The 21,837-nt window shown below is 38.6% G+C and overlaps 1 protein-coding gene across 1 annotated transcript in view; it reads right to left on the minus strand.

Annotated features, from left to right (window-relative positions):
• The window catches only part of BCAS3 (BCAS3 microtubule associated cell migration factor), a 586,026-nt gene that overhangs the window by 299,138 nt on the left and 265,051 nt on the right, over window positions 1-21,837 (minus strand). The window contains exons 21-22 of the mRNA XM_070774269.1: window positions 20,186-20,351; window positions 17,274-17,374 (exon numbers count right to left, since the gene is read on the minus strand). Coding sequence (XP_070630370.1) covers window positions 17,274-17,374; window positions 20,186-20,351 — 267 coding nt within the window. The remainder of the gene's footprint in view (window positions 1-17,273; window positions 17,375-20,185; window positions 20,352-21,837) is intronic.

A 21,837-nucleotide genomic window follows, 5' to 3' on the forward strand; every position in this document is an offset into this window, starting at 1 on the left:
CCCAATGCATGAAACGAAAAGGTGAGTTTATAGCATTTCCCCCCATATTTCCTTAGGTTTTGTGACATTTTCCTTAAAAGGGGAAATGGAAGTGGTTTTATACACTCTTTCTCTCATATTCACTGTACACATCTTTGTTTATCAGCTTTTAGCAACTACTCAAGTACACACGGGCTTCCCTGGTGGCTCAGTGGTAAATAAAGAATCTGCCCCCCAGTGCAGGAGATGTGGGTTCAATCCCTGGGTTAGGAAGATCCCCTGGAGAAGAAAATGGTATCCCACCCCAGTATTCTTGCCTGGGAAATCCCATGGACAGAGGAGGCTGGTGGACTACAGTCCCTAGGATTGCAATCAGATGTGACTTAGCAAATAAACAATCCAATCAAATACACATGGTAGTGTATGTTTTTACTGAGAGAAATAACTGCTTACTGGTGCTAATTCTGGGCAGAATCATGAGCTGTAATCTCTTGATAATGGCAACTGTATTCTCACAGCTACCTCTGTACGTTAGACGCATTTCTTTCAGGAATAATCAGTTCTCAATTCAAACACTCTAAAATACAATATCCTCTATAAGAGACCTAAGATGGGAGCGCTTATAAAGTATTGTGAATTGATGTCTTGGAAAGTAAAAAAAAAAAAAAATCACTGTTTGGATTATTAAACTGCATTCAATAACCAATGTACACAAGTAGGCAAGAGGCCAAGTATTGAAAATGTATTGTTCTCTATCTCACCTACAATGGTACAGTTGAAGAGCAAAGAGTTTAACTATTCAGTCTAGTCTCCACAACAAAGTCCGACAAAACAAAAATAAAGGAGAGGTAGTTGTGGGACGTCCCTGGTGGTCTGGTAGCGAAGATTCCATGTTCCCAATGCAGGGGACCTGGGTTCAATCTCTGGTCAGGGAACTAGATCCTACATGCCACAAGAGTTTGCATGCCGCCACTAAGACCCAGCACAGCCAAACAAATTTTTTAAAGTATTTTAAAGGGCGGGGGGGGGGACGGGATGGGGCGGTGCGGGGGAGTTGTTTGGAAATGGGAAAATGGCAAAAATCATTTTTTTTTTTTTTTGCAAAGAGTTAATGCAGCTTCTTCCATGCTTCCCTTATTTATTATCTAGTTACATTCCTGATAAGACCAGATCATTATACAACAGGAAGAATTAAGTGCACATTTTCCCATGCCTAAGCAGAAGAGCAAAGTTCTCTTGGCATGGAGAGTTAAAAGCTTTTAGTTGTGGAAGACATCAACATTTTCAACTTATACTTTAGAATATAATTTAAAATCTTTTCAAACAATCATTAAGGACCCTTGATGTGTTCCATAAAATAGAGAAATTAAATGATTAAGATTTTTACCTCTAAATAAATCAGAAAACCCATAGAACCAAGAGGACTGGGGAAAGAATGAAACAGAAAATACTACCCTACAAGCACCATAGGGTTGTCTCCCTTTTCAAACACAAGAGAACACTTTTGAAGGCTGTTCTTTCCTATACTGCACAATGACGATAAGCTACCCCTTATCGTCAAGTCTTTGTCATTAGACACATGCAGGCATTGCTGCTGCTGTTCAGTAGCTAAGTCACGTCCATCTCTTTGTGACCCATGAACTGCAGCAGGCCAGGCTCCTCTGCCCTTCACTATCTCCTGGAGTTTGCTCAAATTCACGTTCACGGAGTCAGTCCATCTCATCCTCCACCACCCTCTTCTGCTTTTCCCATCAGTTTTTATCAGCATCAGGGGCTTTTCCAATGAGTCAGCTCTTTGCATCAAGTAGCTAAAGTACTGGAGCTTCACATATATATATATATACACATACATACAGATACATGCAAGTATTACATAGGTAAAAAGATACAACAGTGGGTGGCTTTCTCATAATACTTTATCCACCATACATTAAAAAAGCAACAACAGCAAAAAAGGTTTCTGTACTTCCTTTGTGGCACAGTGATTAAGAACCCACCTGCCAATGTAGGGGACATGGGTTCGATCCCTGGTCAGGGAACTAGATTCCACATGCTGGGGGGCAACTAAGCCCATGCACCACAACTACTGAGCCCACATGCCACAGTTACTGAAGCCCTCACGCTTTAGAACCCATGCTCTGCAACAAGAGAAGCCACCACAGTGAGAAGCCCGGGCACCGCAACTAGAGTAGCTCCCGCTCGCTACAATGAGAGAGAGTCCACAGCAGCAATGAAACCCAGTGTAGCCATAAATAAATAAAATTTTAAGATAACATCAGAAACAAGAGTGGCAGAATGTTGTTAATTCTTCAAGCTGAGTAATATGTAGATTCATTATACTAGGCACTGTACTTCTGTGTATGTTTGAACATTTCCATAATAAAAAACTCTTAAGACTATTTCATGAATGGAAAAAACAGCAAATATTTTTTGACCTGCAGATGCACAAAGAGTCATCTTGATTCTTTCATGGCAAGACAAGGAAATGTGTGAAATATTCAGGACTATGTTGTTTTCTCACTGCATCATATACGTGAGAATCGCCCATACTGACTTTAGTTTACTGTAGAACATTTAATTTCTGTGCCGTGTAACAAACTGTATAGTTCATCCTTCCATTTTCCCTTCTTTCATCCTTTTGCTTCCTTCCTTTATTCCCTCCCTCCTCTTTCTTCCCCTCTCCCTCATTCCTTTTCTAAGAAATTCACCTGCCATAGGAACACAGACAGGTTCATTATAAACTTCAAAAAAATACAGAGTAAAAAACAAAAGGCTCACCAGAATAGTGGACAATGATTTCAATGATAATCTCAGAAAATCAAATGTCCTTCTGGCATGTCAGAAGTTGGGTTTCAGAGTCTTAAGGCAACTAACCATCAGAAAGAACTTCCAGAGGAAAGCCTTTCAGAATGCAGTGGACACCAAGAAATATCCCAATTCCCATAATTTACTAAGGGATTGAAGATGCTTGAAACAAACAGGTCTAAGAGAAATTTTCAATTTGCTTCAACAAATTAGAATTACTAAGTAAAGTTCTTTTTATAGCCTTGAAAATACTCACATTAAAACCTTACTAGTCAGGATGACCACTTAACAGAAGAGAAAGGATTTACCACAAATGTTTTCTCTTCACTGTCATTGTTTAAAATTGATTTATGTATTTTCACTTTTGGCTGCACTGAATCTTCATTGCTGCACATGGACTTCTCATTAAAGTGGCTTCTCTTGTGCAGAGCACAGACGCTGGGGTGCACAGGCTCAGTAGTTGTGGCTCGTGGACTTAGTCGCTCCACAGTACATGGAATCTTTCAGGTCCAGGAATCGAACCTGTGTCCGCTGCAATGGCAGGTGGATTCTTAAGCACTGGACCACCAGAAAAGTTCCTGTTGTTTGTTAACAATAAAGCTATGCCACCCGGCAGGATCTCAGTCATAAAGCCGTTGGAATACAGAGAGGCAAGAAAGACCTCAAAGGCGAACAAAAATACTATTTCTGTAAATGCCACCCACAATGCTAATCTATAGTTATTTTTTATTCTATCTAAGGTAATGTGTCAAGCTTTTTGGATGAATTCGCTCATTTAATCTAAAAACAATTTTATAAGGTGAACATGAAGTCACTCAGTCGTGTCCGACTCTTTGCAACCCCATGGACTGTAGCCTACTAGGCTCCTCTGTCCATGGGATTTTCCAGGCAAGAGTGCTGGAGTGGATTGCCATTTCCTTCTCCAAGGGATCTTCCCAACCCAGGGATCAAACCCGGGTCTCCCACATCGTAGACAGACACTTTACCGTCTGAGCCACCAGGGAAGTCCATGTTAATGGTAGGTAAACTGAAGTCCAGAGAAAAGAAAGTACTTCGGGCCACACTTTACATTCTCTATAATATCCCTGAGGAATTCGAAGATTTCATTTTAGAAAATATTGGTTTGGTTTCATACTTAAAGGTATAAATGGCATAACCATAGAAGGACCACTGGCACCTAGAAAACATCCTTGGAAGGCAACAGAATGCCTAACCCCCAAATATTCCTTATAATCTCAGCTCTGACCCAAACTTGACATCACATAAGGGAAGTTCTGAGGCTCTTCATGTGGTTATAAAATACAAAGAAAGCACAGAAGAAAAGGCAAGAAACTAACGGCATAAAGGCAGTTCAGTGTTTCTCGTCTCTCCACCGACTTCCACAGAATCACATGGCAGAAAGCTTCCTGTCATATGACAACAATAAGGAGAACAGATTCAAACTGGAAAGGGACAATCAAGGGCATTCACCCACCACCCTGTGCCTTGGTCACTCAGTTGGTTACCTTCAGTAAGAAAGATTGTGAGAAAGAAATTTGTTTCTAAAAAGAAGTTGAGTGATGATCACGGTTTTTACATCATCAAAGCAAAAGTAAAGCTTTTGACTTAAATAATATGAGAATGCAAAGGGCAAGATAGACAAACAGAGGTACAGCTGAGAACTGAGCAGAAAGGCTTAGTTTCTCTTGTATTTTCTATTCTTCTGGACTAAGAACTAAAAGTTACCATGCAGTCAAAAAAGCCTGGCACATAGAGCGCAGCAGAAATTATTATTTTATTATTACTTAAAGGGCAGTGGCCAAGAGCAGCCCTTCTGTTAACAGCAAAGAGGTGCAGGTAAACACATAAGCAATGCCACCATGAAGTAGAGATTTTTGTTTTAACAAAATCTATATTTATATGATTATATTTCCTATGGATGAGAGCGGCTATAATTAATGGATTTCCCTCCTTCTCCTAATGCAGCCATTTGTCAATTCAAATACAGAATGTCCAATCAATTTTGATGTATTTAGTAAGCAATTTGTCAAATGGTGCTATAATCCAGTTAATATATTAATTCTTGGCATGGAGAGAGCTCTGCCATCTACATGGTTTTCCATAGCTCGTGTGGAGTGAAAAATCTGTGCTGGAACTCAACGGTCACTCTCCAGAGGTGACACCTCTGTGTCCGGGCATCAGGAAGCATGGCACAGTTCATCACTTAATAGGGAAGCTGCTTCGCTCAACTAGACACCTGGGGTCGACTGGACAGTGTAGCTGCCAGTTCACTGTACTAAACTGGGTGTCTCTGAGTGCCTGTGTGTCTCATACATTTAAAAAATTGATCAAGCCAACATACGTGACACTAAATGCAAAGTAAGCTTCTGAGAGAGGAACAAGGCTTTATTTATGAAATGTATGCATCTTAAACTTTAAAAATACTTTTATAATGTTTCTTCATATGAACTGGTAAAGAAGTGACTCTCAATCTTTTATTTTTCCTATCCCAATATCCTTCAGGTAAACGACTGATTCCTCTTAGTATTTAACAAGACACTGTACTAAGGCCACACAGGAACCAGTGGTCAAGATTCTTAGAAGACCGCCTTCAGTACACACAGTGTGATGCTCTGAACATGACAGTTTTCTTACTTCATTATTGGATAAGATATAAATATATATTTCATCCAATAGTCACTATGTTATCTCCATCTTTTTCCTACATCTGTCTATGTACTGGGGGCTGGAGAAAGAGAAGCAGAGATTTCAAGTAGGTGGCCCAAATTTATATGATAGAATGAATCTGGGTTAGACAGGTGAAGGAAGGATCAAATTCTTTCTCCAACTTTTTAGTGGGATATTCAATCCCTACCAGTTTGGGCAGAGCAGGGAATAGAAGAGAGATTTTCAGTGTATCACAGATAACTTCCATGGGCATGTTTGGCAAATACTTTCCAAAAATGATGAATCTATCCATTCACTGTATCCAAATCTTTCCATATTTCTCTATCAGGAAATGCACTAGCAGAGATGAAGGCAAATCCTTTCTAGAACACAAAACTGAAAAACAAGGCAAAAAAAATTTCATGTTGTATGACAGAAACCAGCACAACATGTAAAGCAATTATCATCCAATTAAAACTAAACTTTTTAAAAAACAGAAGAGAAAGAAAGAAAAGAGGAAAGGATATTGCATTCATATTCCAGACCTTAGGCTCCCCTTAGCCCATTTATGAACCATGAGCGAGCACACTGGCAGAGTGGTTCGGCACAAGGCTGTGTATTTAAAAACCTGCCGTGTACACTAGTCCTCCAGACTACCAGACGGCCCATTGTTCGATGTGTCTGCTGAGAAAGGTGCCCTATGTGTCAGAAAAGCACACTGAATCTTTTTCAATGACCCAGGGGGCAGAGGTCGCTTATTATAAATGGATAATGAGACCTAATGCAGTGCTCCGAGTATGGACAATGAAAGGGTCTATCCATAGCCCCTGGTGGATTGGTCATTCAGGCTTTTATTTCCTCGGCACACTTAATGGAGTCAAACAATTGACAGAAATTCTATAGAGAAGGCTGAAACTGGGAGAAACAACTGTATCCTAACCCTGATAGACAGATACAAATAGTGACCCTGAAATGGCGCCAGAACTCCCATCACCACTAACGCAGCAGACTGCTGTAGCATTCCCCCTAAATTCCCATTTAGTCATTTGTTAGCAATTAACCTTCCTGATGGAAGTGATGGCGCATCAAACTACAAGCTCCCACCAATATCAACCCACTACATTACTGAGGTGAGCAGATACAGACCATTCTCTTTTGGCCCCTTATTTTTGGAGAGAAGGGCAAACAGATCCCCCCACACCCTCCATCTTGCATCCCCACTACCCAATTAACAAAATGCACATTCAGAGGTATCAGTATCTGAACAGAAGAACCTTAAACTCTGGTAAAGTGAAAGTGTTAGTCGCTCAGTCATGTCCAACTCTTGGCAACTGCATGGACTGTAGCCTGCCAGGCTCCTCTGTCCATGGAATGCTCCTGGCAAGAATACTGCAGTGGGTAGCCATTCCCTTCTCCAGGAGATCTTCCCAACCCAGGGATTGAACCCGGGTTTCCTGCATTGCAGGCAGATTCTTTACCATCTGAGACACTAAACTCTGGTGGGACAGAGTAAATGACATCAGAAGCAGTGGTACTCCAGGATTAGAGGCTTTATGATCAATAGATTACTTTTCTTTAATCTATCAGAAGCAATGTTCTACCCAGCCAAATCTGCCAATTCAATGGCAATGAATATTAACAGCATAAATGGAAACAAATATACTCAACTGTACCTGGGGAAAAAAAGCAAGTCATAAAACAACTTAAAGGAACACTAAGTTGTAATAACACTCATAATTTTGTAAAATGAAAAAAGACATCTAAAAGAACAAAACAACCCTCTGTAATAACTTTTCTTTTGTTTCATTCCAATTTTAAAAAACAATTATAACAGGATGGTGGTGTGACATAAGAACTTTTTCCCTCTCATATGATGAACACTAAAGCAAATGACAGAAATAATAAGACTTAATTAAAAATGAAGTCTAGGTCATTATGTTGTAATAGAAAGGACTTTTGATGCTAGAACCTCTCAACAATAAATAATGAGAAACCCAACCAACTATTCCACAGGTATGAAGATCTATGTAAAGATATAGGTATCAATAAAAAGCATGTATCCCATGAACACAAGGGGAAAGAAAGTAAACTGAACTTTTTGATAAACTATATATTTTCATTGAGGAAGAAAATGTATTGAATTTCATAATGTTCCTCAAGTTATACAGCATATATATGGCCAAATTCAAGGTCAATATTTCTCAAACAGATAATATGTCTCTTGGAGAAAAACACCATTTCACTAAAATCATTTCTCTAAGGAAGGACATATGTCAGTTGATAAAATTAAGTATAAATAAGAGAATCCACCGAATATAATTCAATATGAAGTGGTGTTTTAAGTACTGCAGATATTCAGACCTAGATAGAGTAGTATGACACACCCAATGACCCAACAATGGACTATAAATACTCTATAAATAAGCCCTACATTACAAGTTTCCTCTACAGGAGAAAAACATTTCTTTCTTTCCCCTTCCACCCTACCAACTCTTGGGCAAATATTTATTATGGACAATGCAAGGAAATATTGTTGAGTACCTCTACCATACTTGGTACATACCACAACAGCGATGCAATCCAGGATGTTAGGTTAAATCTAACGTGGCACTCTGAAGAGAGCGGCTCTGAAAATTACTGCACGTTTAATTGCTTTTCCAGGGCACTGATGATGACCATGGTAGAGGAGACCAGTACTTTTTTCATCCTTTTTTTTTACCAGTATCTTCAAAATAGATCACCATTGTATTGTAAAACCAATAAAACGAGATAGTAAAATACTCTAAACATGTCTTCACTCTAAACCTAAAAGTGTGATTTTATTACAAGGAAAAACATTTCCTATTTTTACTCTCACAGTTGTAGCTGGTAGGCCAGCAGGATAAAATTTAGGTCAGAATCAAGATCTCTAGAATCTAACCTTAAACATGCTGCCTACTTGCATTTTTCATAGTTCTAAAGTTGCTCAGTCGTGTCTGACTCTTTACAACCCCATCGACTGCAGCCCACCAGGCTCCTCTCTCCATGGCATTCTCCAGGCAATAATATTGAAGTGGGCTGCCATTCCTTTCTTCAGGGGATCTTTCCAACCCCGGGATCAAACCTGGCACTCCTGCACTGCAGGCAGATTCTTTACCATCTGAGCCACCAGCAAAGTTCTTCAAGCCCTTCACAGTTCTAGGTAAAAGACAAATGTCAACACTAGCTTTAGGTATTATCTACTTCATTATACATAAAGACTTAAACAAAAGTGCTAGTGAAGTCCAAGTGATCAGTAAAACAACATTTTTTAAAAGTCAATATGTCAATAGACAGTCCAGCTATTCAAAAGTAACATTTCAGGTGGATTTTTTGAGTGATTTACATTGAGTTTTTAAATTTTATGCTGTCTATACCATAATGAAACCTCATCTCTTCCCTCTAAATTCTCTCTAGGATAAAATTATTTCAGAGAAAGTTTACATCAGTGACTGATTATAATCCAAAAAATCTCAGAAAGGAGCTCGTCTATAAATACACATATGGAGTATACATAGAGGGAGTTTCTGAGTTATCTCCAAGAACCTACTGAATATTACCACCAGCCTACATTACTTTGCCAACAAAGGTCCTTATAGTCAAAGCTATGGTTTTTCCAGTAGTTATGTATGGATGTGAGAGTTGGACCATAAAGAAGTCTGAGTGCCAAAGAATTGATGCTTTTAAACTGTGGTGTTGGAGAAGACTCTTGAGAGTCCCTTGGACTGCAAGGAGATCAAACCAGTCAATCCTAAAGGAAATCAGTCCTGAATATTCATTGGAAGGACTGATGCTAGGGCTGAAGCTCCAATACTTTGGCCAGCTGATACAAAGAGCCAACTCACTGGAAAAGACCTTAATGCTGGGAAAGACTGAAGGCAGGAGAAGAGGACGAGATAGTTGGATGTCATCACTAACTCAATGGATGTGAGTTTGAGCAAGCTCTCAGAGATAGTGAAGGACAGGGAAGCCTGGCATGCTGCAGTCCATGGGGTCTCAAAGAGTCAGACGTCACTGAGTGACTGAACAACAACAAATATACTACATACACCAAAACAGAGGCAACACCGTAATCAGCAGTTCTTTCTCCTATTCAGGGCAATATATTTCTCTTAATGTTTCAGTGAATGATAGAACCTTTTGTTCAAGCCCGTCATCCATTTCTCTCTACTTTTCTTCAGTAACCTCATATAGTCCCAAATCATACAGATACAACTTGTTCAATTTCTCCAAAATTCAGCCACTTCTCTCCATCCCCACTAAGAATTAACTTCTTCCTTCTTTAATCAGCCCTAAGCAAAAGGCTATTTTTTGAACCATCCATAACAAAGCTTAAAAATAAACAAAGAAAGAACAAAATTTATTCCAAGGAACTTGAGAAGGCAAAAGGAGAAGAGGGCGGCTGAGGATTAGATGGTTGGATGGCATCACCAATTCAATGGACATGAACTTGGGCAAACTCCAGGAGATGGTGAGGGACAGAGAGGCCTGGTGTGCTGCAGTCCATGGGGCTGCAAACAGTCAGACACAACTTACTGACTGAACACCACCAACAACAGCTTGAGTATCTCTTAGGAATAGAGAATAATCCACTACTCAGTAATGTGAAACTACAACTGCCCAGCATCCTATCAAAAATCATTAGGTACACAAAGAAGCAGGAAGGCACACCAAGAAGAAAAAAATCAGTCAATAGAAAAACTCCCCAGCAATACCAGGGTGAAAAGAGTGAGCACACAAGGATTCTACAGCAACTATTACAAAATAAATGTTCTATATGTTCAAACATGTACATGACGAAGAAAGAAATGAAAGCTATAAAAGAACATCCAGATGGCACTGGATGAAAAATATGGTATCTGAAATGACAAATGTGTTGAATAAAACAGCACACTAGACAGAGCAGAAGAGATGATAATATATATATAAATACACAGAAACACAAACTATACAAAATCAAACAGAGTGAGGGAAAGAGAATTTTTTTTTTTACTATTAAACCTTTTATTTTTTAACTTAACAATATTGTACTGGTTTTTGCCATATATCAAAATGAATCCGCCACAGGTATACATGTGTTCCCCATCCTGAACCCTCCTCCCTCCTCATACCATCCCTCTGCATCATCCCAGTGCACCAGCCCCAAGCATCCAGTATCGTGCATTGAACCTGGACTGGCGACTCGTTTCATATATGATATTATACATGTTTCAATGCCATTCTCCCAAATCATCCCACCCTCTCCCTGAAAGAGAATTTTTTAACTGAGCAAATATCAAGGGGTGAACATACATATAACTGCAGTCAGAAAAAGAGCAAAGAGGAATGAGAGAAAAAAACGTGAAGATATAACTGCATTAAACTTTTCAAATCTGATGAAAACTAAAATCCCACAAATCAAAGAATCTCCAAGGAGAAGAACACCATGCTACAATTTTATGATTTAATTACTTTTCCACTCTGATCTTTACTATTTCCTTTCTTGTGCTATAATTCGCTCTACTTTTGCTAGTTTCCGAATATGAAAGCGGACGCCACTGATTTTGTTTTATAACATGTGCATTTAGTCTGATCAATTTCACCCTGAGTACCACTTCAGTGCCATCCCACAAACTTTTCCTTTTTTCTCCACAGTTTTTATTTTTAAATAACTATAGATTCCTATCAAGTTGCTGAAATAGTACAACGAAGGTTTGCACACACTTCACCTAGTTTCAAAACCAGGAAAGTATCATTGGTACAACCCAGCGGCCTTATTCAGATTTCACTAGTTTTACATACACTCATTTTGTGGTGAGAGTGTGAGGGGGGTGTTTAAATGTAATTCTATTCCGTTTTATCACACACGTTTATCTGTATAATCTCTGCTTCAATCAAGATATAGAACTGTTCCGTCAAAGATCTACTGAATTCTTTATGGTCATATTCAACCCTCCCTCATACTCTGTCTCTCTACAGGATGCCCTTGAGAATCATCCAACTTGTGGCATGTATTTATACTTCAACCTACTATTCTTTTCTCCCTGAATAGTAGTCTCGGATAGGGGTGTGTTCTCTTTTTATTTTCATTCAGCTAAAAATATCCTAATTTCCCCTTTGATTTCTCCTATGAACCATGTATCATGTAGAAGTGTACTGTTTACTTTCCATATATTTGTAGATTTTTCCAGAGATCTGTTAATCATTTCTAATTTAATTCCATCGTGGTCGCAGAATATACATACTTCGTATAACTTGAAAGCTTTGAAATTTATTGAGACTTGTTCTATGGCCCGGAAGACGGTCTGTATTTGTCAATGCTCCTTGTGCACGGGAAAAGAATGCACACACTACTATTGTTGGTGGAGTGCTCCACTTTGTCTGATAGTAATGCAGCAAGTGAGAGTTTAAAGTGGGTTTTCCCAGACTAGTGGTTGCCAAGGGAGTGGGGATTGAGGCAGAATGGAGTTAGCGGATATAAGCTTTTATATATAAATGCGTAAACACCAAGGTCTTACTCAAGAGCACCGAGAACTGTACTGAGTATCTGATGATAAATCATAATGAAAAAGAATATTTTAAAAAGGAATGTATATATATATGTATCAATATAACCAAATCCCTCTGCTGTAAAACAGAAATTAACACATTATAAAGCAACAGCTGTTGCAGTTCTTCAGTTGCTAAGTCATATCTGACTCTGCAACCCCATGACCTGCAGCAAATACATGTCAATAAAAATCAACTATATATCAATAAAAAAATATTGATTAAAAAAAGTGGGTTTCTCCTAAGCAGCATATAACTGGGTTTTATTTTTTGACCCAACTTGACAATTTCTGACTTGTCCGGTATTCAGGCCATTTATAACTAACATGAGTACTGATGATGCTTAGGGTTACATCAACTTGCTTATTCTTAACATTTTACTTCCTTTTTCAGCACTTAGGTTTGCTTTTTATTTCATCATACATCTTTAACAACACAGTTTGCCTCCAAATAATGTTGAAGTCACACATACAATAAAAACCTTACAATAGTATAGTTCCATTACAATAAAAACCTTACAATAGTATAGTTCCATTTCCCCCTCTCCTGGGTTTTATACTACTGTTGTCACACACACACATGTGTTTTAAAGACCACAGTACATTCACACTATTTTTATGTTAACAGTCAATTATATTTGAAAGATAGTTAAATAATTAACAAAAACCCCATATACAGGCCTTAACCATTTTCACTGTGTATCAAAGCTATACTTCCCTTGCATGATCCTTTGTTACCATTTAACAAAGAAAACTCAGTAAACTTAGGGAGGAACTTCTCACATACCCATGGATTATCTTAGAAGTTCAAAGCCTGACCTATCCCCAACAAAGCTAGTTAATGTCAGCAACTTAAAAACACTGCTGCTGCCAAATCACCTGAAAGAAAAGGAGGAAACATTATTTTTTGCCCAAATAAAACTTCCCCAGTTTAACTCCGTAAGCCCTGTTTTTAATTTACAATTTGGGAAGCTCGGAAACAGACTAAAGAAAAAGTATTATCTACTTTGGGATCACATTCAAAGCTGGTTGATATCTGCTAGTCTCGTTTTTGTTTTTGGCAAAGGAATACACTGAAATAAAATGCCTATTTTAGAAAAAGTAACTATAGTTATGTATTTGTTCTGAAGGAAAAAAAAAATACTGTTACCACAAAAATCACTAATCATCACTACTGTAATCTTTTATAAACGATTCCTAAGATTTCTTATGACCCAAGCAGAACTTTTTTTTTTAATATTAGATTCTTAACTTTTACCCTCACTGAGCTAGACAGCAAGATGAGACTACCATCTGCATATATTCTTTACACACATAAACTAATCAATCTACTCAAACCATAGGACTTTTTTGGCTTATTCTAAACAGCAATTTCTTATGGCTCACCCTAATAACAAAGAAGTAAATTCCACCTCCAAAGTGACCTTGTAAGGGGCAGGTTCATATGAGTCAATTTATACACCAAAATTGCTCAAAATTGAATTCCATTCAATTAGTATGGGTAGTAAATGTGACTAGAGTTAAGAATACAAAATTTGGAGTTTTCACTTACTTGACTATATTTAGGTAAGAAGTCTTTAAAGTTCAGGCACACTTCCCTTTCCCTGCCCATCAGTGACCCTTAGGCCACATATGCAGAACTTCTGTTTATCAACTAGCAGTGTACTTGTTATGATTACAGGGCTGGAAGGGGAGGTGGGGATTCCTTGCTAAACATCCTGCTCTCCTAGTCTCTTCTCCCTGCGACAAAGTGTCTTTTGCATTTCCATTTACATCATTCTTTGTCCAGTATTATTACAACTTCCGGAGTTTGTACAAGTCTACTTCACTTGATCCACAGATTCAGACACAACCAATGAAAATGCTGGTGACCCTAGAGAAGTTTGCATTACAGTTTTACTCCAAATGATTATATTTGAAGATACTTTCAGTACTATATTATCAATAGTCTGCAGATTTTCAACATGGTCAAGTAAAACAAAAACTTCCTGCCGCCAGGTTCAATATCATCTTTTCAAATGGTTTCAGTAAGGGAAATGGAGAGAAGGCAAGAAGGTAGTAAGAAAGTCTTCTTCAGGAGGTTCTAACCTGCATAAAGATGGGCTTAACAGATGGGCAGGTAAAGGTATTCTCTCTAAACCGGCTCTAGCGTTGCTTTAACCAATTATATTTCAGCTTTTACTCCTCTGATGCAGATGTCCATGTCTTGAATGTTTAATTTCTTCAGTCATGAAATATACTAGTTTGTCCAGGACTCTAAATCAAACAGCCTTTTTATTTAAAAAAAAAAAAAATTTATTTGACTGCACTGTGGCAGGTGGGATCTTCACCGTGTCATTCTAGATCTTTCATTGCGGCACACAGACTACGGCTGTGAAGTGTAGGCTCAGTAGTTGTGGTACTGTGGGCTTAGTTGCTCCGCGGCATGTGGGATCTTACTTCCCCAACCAGGAATCAAACCTATGTTCCCTGAATTGCAAGGCAGATTCTTAACCCCCGGACCACCAGGGATGTCCAATAGTCTTTCTTTACGTAAGAAAACGTGACTTCAAAATTCAGGCTAAATCTGTGTCTCTGCTGTCAATGTAAAGAAGTGATATAATAATTATTACAGACTTAACTATCTCTGAGGTGTTTTACAAATTAAGTTATATCTATAGTAACATTTCACTAGATAAGAGGGAATGTAACAATTATGTAACCTAGATATAGGACACACATATTAAGTCTGTCACTTAGACAACAGATCTGGCAACAAGGTCAAGATCACAGATTCAGAATAGGTATTCCATTGTTAAGTCCTTGAAGTCTATTAATTGAAAATATTTCTTATTTATTTCTGAAATAAGAAATAAAGGTTCAGAATGATGCTTAGCATCACTGCACTGACCACAGTAACATGTTTATAGAGCAAGTATTATTATTGATACTTTATACTTAGCAAGTTAATGAGAGGTGGTCTGGAACTAGAAACTTGGCCTTTTCATCCTTATTCCTATGCTAGTCCATCTGGAATTCAAAACATCTAACATGACATGCATTATATTATGTTCTTTATTTAGAAATCAAACAATCATCAGTGACTACTTCAAATTGCCTAATTTTGTCCTAGTCCAACTGCGCAACATCTCACAGGTTTATTCTGTCTTCTCTGTAAAAGCCTTAACTGATGCCCTCCCATCCTGCTCCAGTATCACGTAGCCGCCACACCTCTTCCCTACTCCTGAACCTCTTCTTACAACACTGCCAGTGTATTCTTTCTAATGTAAAATTCTGATGGTGTTGTTGCAATGTTTGAAAACGACTGACAGCTTGGGCTACAATGGTGGTTCTTCAGTCATGCAGCTGGGGGGTTTTGTAGTTCTAAGAATTGGACAAAGGTGTTTAGAGCTGTTAAAATAAAGTTAGCTTAACTCACTGGAACAAATAAGTCAAGGAATAGAGATAGCTGCATTTTTTTCTTTTTAATTTTGCCTGTATCTTTTTCTACACATTTGGAACTTGCTACTATTTGTCTACTATAACAGACCTGTCAAAATAACTAAAGAGGACTTTCCTGGTGGTCCAGTGGTAAAGAATCTGCCTGCCAATGCAGGGAACACGAGTTCAATCCCTGGTCTGGGAAGAGCCCATATGCCACAGGGCAACTAAGCCCATGTGAAACAACTCCTAGGGCACTAGCATGCCCTAGAGCCCGTTCTCTGCAACAAGAGAAGCCAGTCCAACGAGAAACCTGCACGTGGCTGTGAGAGAGTAGCCCCTGCTCATCTCAGCCAGGGGAAGCCCGCCTGCAGCAATCCAGACCCAGGGCAGCCAAAAGTAAATACATACAAAGTATATTTTAAAATAACTAAACAAAGAAAACTGGTATTAGTGCTGAAATAGTCAACTATACTTAATTCAACAATTAACTATTTTTACCTCTGTAGAGAGGTATGGGAAAATGTTCTTATAAACACTGACATTATATATCAATATATGTTTTTTCCAAGTCATATGATAGAGTTAAATATATGCTGAGATAACCTAGAACCTAAGAACTTTTATATACTCTGCTTCTTAAACCAGAAAACCGGAATCCCATGGACGGCGGAGCCTGGTGGGCTCCCATCTATGGGGTCGCACAGAATCGGACACGACTGCAGCGACTTAGCAGCAGCAGCATCCCTCTGTAAACAATTTAGCAACTTAAGCCACTGCCTTCACAATTACATGTATAACCCTTCACTGATGACCTGTCTCACTTTCTTCTACGTTTTGATAAAACATCTGTCTCCTGAATTAGATACTGAATTCACTGAGGACAGAAGGAACATACTACTCTCATTTAAACCATGAGTTACTGACACAGAGACGTCATTCAATAAATACATGCTGGAAGAATCAGTGAATTCAATCATATAATAGAAATGAAACCGCCAATTACTTGTTACAGTTATGGAGCTTCATAACTTTAGTGCAAAAGTCAGTACACTTTCTCTGTTTCCAGTATAACATATCACACATTATAAACATAAAATTGTTTTACAAATTTTTTACTTCATACTGTATAATACAACCAGGCAAGAAAATAAGTCTGATAGAATAAAACTCCATTAAAAACATGTCAGTGTTGATTTACAGAAAACTTCCTAAAAGCATACAGTACTCAGAGCCATCTAGTTAAATTAAGGATTCAGTGAATTCTACAGAATTGCACTATAACTGTAAAGAATTTTTAATTCTATGACCGTAAGCTGAATAATAAATATTCAATTATCTATTCCAGTCTCACCTACAAAGAAGGCTATTTCTAGTTCAATGCATACTTTTTTCTCCTTAAGTAAAAACAGAACCCAGATCAAAAGTAAACAAAATCCTTATGGAGCTGCAATCACTACTTCAATGTTGCAAAAAAATCCTACAAAGCAAAAAGCCTGCTAATATAATTTCCACAGCAAAAAGTGTGTAACTTCTTTTTATGTCAGAAATAGATTCCAATTTTATGAAACTTTATTATATCCTAGAATCCTTATTTAAAAAAAAACTTTTGGGGAATACCCACCAGATATTCTCTATCAATTTATATAAAAGTAAGGGTATATGTCATGACCAGGGAACATGAACATCCAGAGGCATAATTAATGTGTGCTAAAGCTTATGATGTATCATATTAAAATATCTTCCTTGCCTCCATCAGATTGTTTATGGCCTCTGGCCTATGTACCACTGGTAATATGCATGGTTGCATTAAAAGTCAGCATTTTAAGATGAAAGCTCAAAATAGTGTATGGAAGGAAAAAATCAAGAACTACTCACAGCCAGCAAGCAGGAACTGATAATACTGTACTGCATCTGCAGCGAGGAGCAGAGGGTGGTTTGCATTAAATGGTGGCTGCAATTCATTCCATTGAGGAGTTCTAAGGAAATAACAGATTATTAATATTCAGGCTTAATAGATGGAATATAAATCATTATCACTGTCACCACTTATAGACACTGATATAAATTCACACTATCGTTTTAATCATCAAAATGAACTTGTTAGAGTGCTGAAACCTGAAACACAAAGCCATCTGCTTAGGAAGAATAAAAAGGTGGCAGTGAGTCATACAAATTACATAGAGTCAATATTAGTTTAATAGCAGACGACCCTGCAACATAATAGACAAGACATTCAAAACACTGAACAGAGAGGAAGTGTGAAACTCAAATGTCACAACTAATTTTTACCTAATTTCTGACAATTGTTAGCGTTTCTGACAATTGTTAGCGCCCTCTATTCTTAGAATATATTTACATTTAAAATAAAATAAAGCAGAAAATAATGGTTAAAAAAACACAGTTAATGGTGGGCTTATTAAAGACCTGATTATCATGAGTTCCAAAATAAGCCACTTATTTCAATGATGGTGCACTAATTTTAATTAGATCTGCCCACTCCTAAATAGCTTGACACATAAGATATTGATCAGATCAATCCAGTGCAGTCAAGTAGTAGGAAAGAGTGCTGGAGCCGCCAAAAATCAATACAAGAATATTTTTAAATGTCAAAAAGAGTGAGATCATATTCATATGAATTTTTGTCTGTTTCCTTCCATACATAGCTTCCCTGATGGCTCAGACAGTAAAGAATCTGCCTATAATGCAGGAAACACAGGTTCGATCCCTGGGTCGGGAAGATCCCCTGGAGCAGGCGATGGCAATCCACTCCAGTATTCTTGGTGAGAAATCCCATAGACAGAGAGGCTACAGTTCATGGGGTCTCTGAGCTGGACACAACTGAGCAACTAATACTTCCACACACATCAGGACCAATTTTCTCTGTCTCTCCTGTACCAGTATACACTATACTGAATGGGTTTTGTCCTATATCTTATTTCTCCCTCTTTACACTAGATTATAAAAGTTCTAATGACTATGTACTTTCAAGGAGGACTCTGATTTTAATAAGCATTTTTACAGTGATGAGCCATTTTATCTTGGGGAATCACTTTATTTATTATTATTATTTTAATATTTATTTACTTGGCTAATATTCTTAGGAGCATAATTCTTGACAGCTAAACAGTGGCAATGTCCATCAACTGATGAATGGATAAACAAAGCGTGGTATATCCATATAAATCACTTGGCCATAAAAAAAGGAATGAAGTTCTGCTACATGCTTAACATGGCTGGGCATTAAAAACACTGCACTAAGCGAAGGAAGTCAGAAGCAATAGGTCACATTTTGTATGATTCCATTTACATGAATGTCCAGAGTAGGCAAATCCAAAGACACGAGGTAAACTGGTATTGCCTAGGGCTGAAGGGTTGAAGGAAGATGGTTGGAGGGGAGTGATTACTAACAGATATGGGGTTTCTTTGGAGGGTGATGAAAACTGACTGTGGTGGTCCAGTGGTTAAGAATCCATCTTCCAATGCAGGGGATGTGGGTTCTATCCATGGTTCAGGAATTAAACTCCAACATGCTGCAGGGCAACCAAGCCCATGCACCACAAGAGAAGCCCTCATGCTGCAATGAAGACCCCATCACCCTCAAAAAATTGACTGTGGTGATGGGTGCAAAACCAGGTGAAAATTCATGTTAAGTGACTGAATTGTATTATACGCATTAAATATAAATTATATCTCAATTTAAAAAGGAATGAATTATCAAAAAAATGCAACAAGAGGCATTTGTTGTTCAGTCACTCAGTTGCATCCAACTCTTTGCGATCCCATGGACTGCAGCACGCCAGGCTACCCTGTCCTTCACTATCTCCCGGAGTTTGCTCAAACTCATGTCCGTTGAGTCTGTGATGCCATCCAACCATCTCATCTTCAGTCACCCCCTTCTTCTCTTGCTGTCCATCTTTCCCAGCGATCAGGGTCTTTTCCAATGAGTCAATTCTTCGCATCAGGTAGCCAAAGTAATGAAGCTTCAGCTTCAGCATTAGTCTTCCCAGTGAATATTCAGGGTTGATTTTCTTTATGATTGACTAGTTTGATCTCCTTGCAGTCCAAGGGACTCTCTCTCAAGAGTCTTTTCCAACACCACAGTTCAAAAGCATCAATTCTTTGGCGCTCAGCCTTCCTTATGATCCAACTCTCACATCCATACGTGACTACTGGAAAAATCATAGCTTTGACTAGACAATAAGAGGGATAAATCAAAATAATTTTGCTGGGAGAAAGAAGACAAAAAGAGTATTCGCTCTGATTCTATTTATATAAAATTCTAGAAATTAATAAACTGACCTACAGTGACAGACAGCAGACCAGTGGTTGCCTAGGGCTCAGTGGGTAAAGTAGGAATGAAGGGGGGCAAGAGGAAAGATTACAAAGAGGCATAAGAAAATATTTGAGGTGAGGATATATTCATAATGTGGGGCTTCACAGATGGCATAGGGATAAAAGAATCCGCTTGCAATGCAGAAGATATGGGAGACACAGGTTTGATCCCTGAGTCGGGAAGATCCCCTAGAGAAGGAAATGGCAACCCACTCCAGTATTCTTGCCTGGGAAATCCCATGGACAGAGGAGCCTTGAGGGGCTACCGTCGATGGGATCGCAAAGAGTGGGACACGACTTAGCAACTAAACAACAATGTGTTTATAATGTTAATCATGGTGATGTTTCACAGCTGTATACATATGTCAAACCTTATCAAATTGTACACTTTTAATATTTTATACCTCAACAAAGTTGAGTTTTTTTTTTTAATAAAAAACAAAGAGAGATACTACCTAACCAGAGTCCAGCTGGCTCGAGGAGATGTCATCATTTCCAGTGGGGTGTCATCACTGATCTTGGGGGCGGTGCTTAGTGGTCGTGGCTCCATCACGTGCTCCACTAAGGTCCCATAGCAGCTAATAATGTAGAGGGATTCAACTACAACTTGTTTGGACTGATCTACAAACAGAAAAACAGATGCTGGATATGTGATAATGGCATAAAAGAAGAGCTTCATTTTTACAGGTTACTGACCCTTCAATCTATTCCTGAGGCTGGCTGCAAAAATAAGGCGGCAGAAACTTTCACATGGTGCCCGCTCCTTGTCTAAAGTTTATTCTTATAGTAGATGCTAATAAATATGAAGGGCTTCTTCAGTGACTTAGCAGGTAAAGAATAGGTCTGCAATGCAAGAGACGCAGGAGATGCAGGTTCGATACCTGGGTCAGGAAGATCCCCTGGAAGTGGAAATGGCAACCCACTCCAGTATTCTTGCCAGGCAAATCCCACGGACAGAGAAGCCTGGTGGGCTACAGTCCATAGAGTCTCAAAGAGTCGGATACGACTTAGCGACTGAGCACAACAATAATGAACATGAAAAGGTCTTTGCTATCAAAATATTTTTAAATCTTTAAGCAATTTATTTCAAGAATGACATAAATATATTCAAAATTTTAGTATGCTGAAACAATATTATACAATCTTTTGCATTTGCTTACAGTGTAGTAATTTGTCCCACAACACGCAAAATGAATACCAGGTGAGAGAGGGAAGGACTGACAGAAAAGGAACCCTGGAAGGACTAAGATTTAGTTATATCAGAGGTACCAACTCAACTGCATGAGAGACTCCATCTGCCTAAATCAGCCTAACTTCTCACACACTCCCTCTCAGAAAAGTTTCTCCTTTAAATCTCTGGATTAAAAAAAACAAACAAATGAAAAACAGGAGCAAATCCTCCTCCCTCAAAGCTTCTTCCCTCATTCCTCTCAGTGGGCTCACTGGCCCCCACAGTAAATGAAGAGCAGTCATGCTTTGAGGTCAGGTGCTGAATATGGATCTAATCAAATGACTTTATAACAAGTACACATGTCCTCATTACCAAGACAGGTTTAGTCCTCTATCTTGGGTTTTACAGTAAACCTAGGAGCACATAAAATCCCTCATGAGTGCTGGGCAGGTCACCTTATCTCTTTGCCAAAAGACTCAATTACAGCTGATTGGAGAACATGGCTAATGACCAGTCCGTGGGACACAAAGGAGCAGCAAGTTAAAAGGGTAATTAGAACAGAAGGGAGAAGCGTTTGAAATGGAGCTTCACAGAGGGCTTTACCTAGTAACAAAGTCATTTCGATAGCATCATTAAAGCAAAGGAGGTAACAAAAAAAATAAAGATGGGATAAGAAAATGGAAGGCTGGCCTACTCCACAGTATCCTCCCCCACTTAGGTAAAGAGCCTGCTGTGTCTGGGATCCTATTTCCAAGGAAAGGCCACTGAAAGGCGATAACGAGGGAAAGAGCTGATGTCTGACTGCCAGTATTAAGCGTCAAGGAGAGCCGTTTTGCCAAGAACAATACAGCCTGTGGAACTCATCAGAAGAGTGCTTCGCTAACAATTTAGTTTCTGACCTACTTCAATAGAATCACAATAATAAGAGGAAATTTT

The sequence above is a fragment of the Bos indicus genome, chromosome 19, assembly GCF_029378745.1.
Source record: "Bos indicus isolate NIAB-ARS_2022 breed Sahiwal x Tharparkar chromosome 19, NIAB-ARS_B.indTharparkar_mat_pri_1.0, whole genome shotgun sequence".
Lineage (NCBI taxonomy): Eukaryota > Metazoa > Chordata > Mammalia > Artiodactyla > Bovidae > Bos > Bos indicus.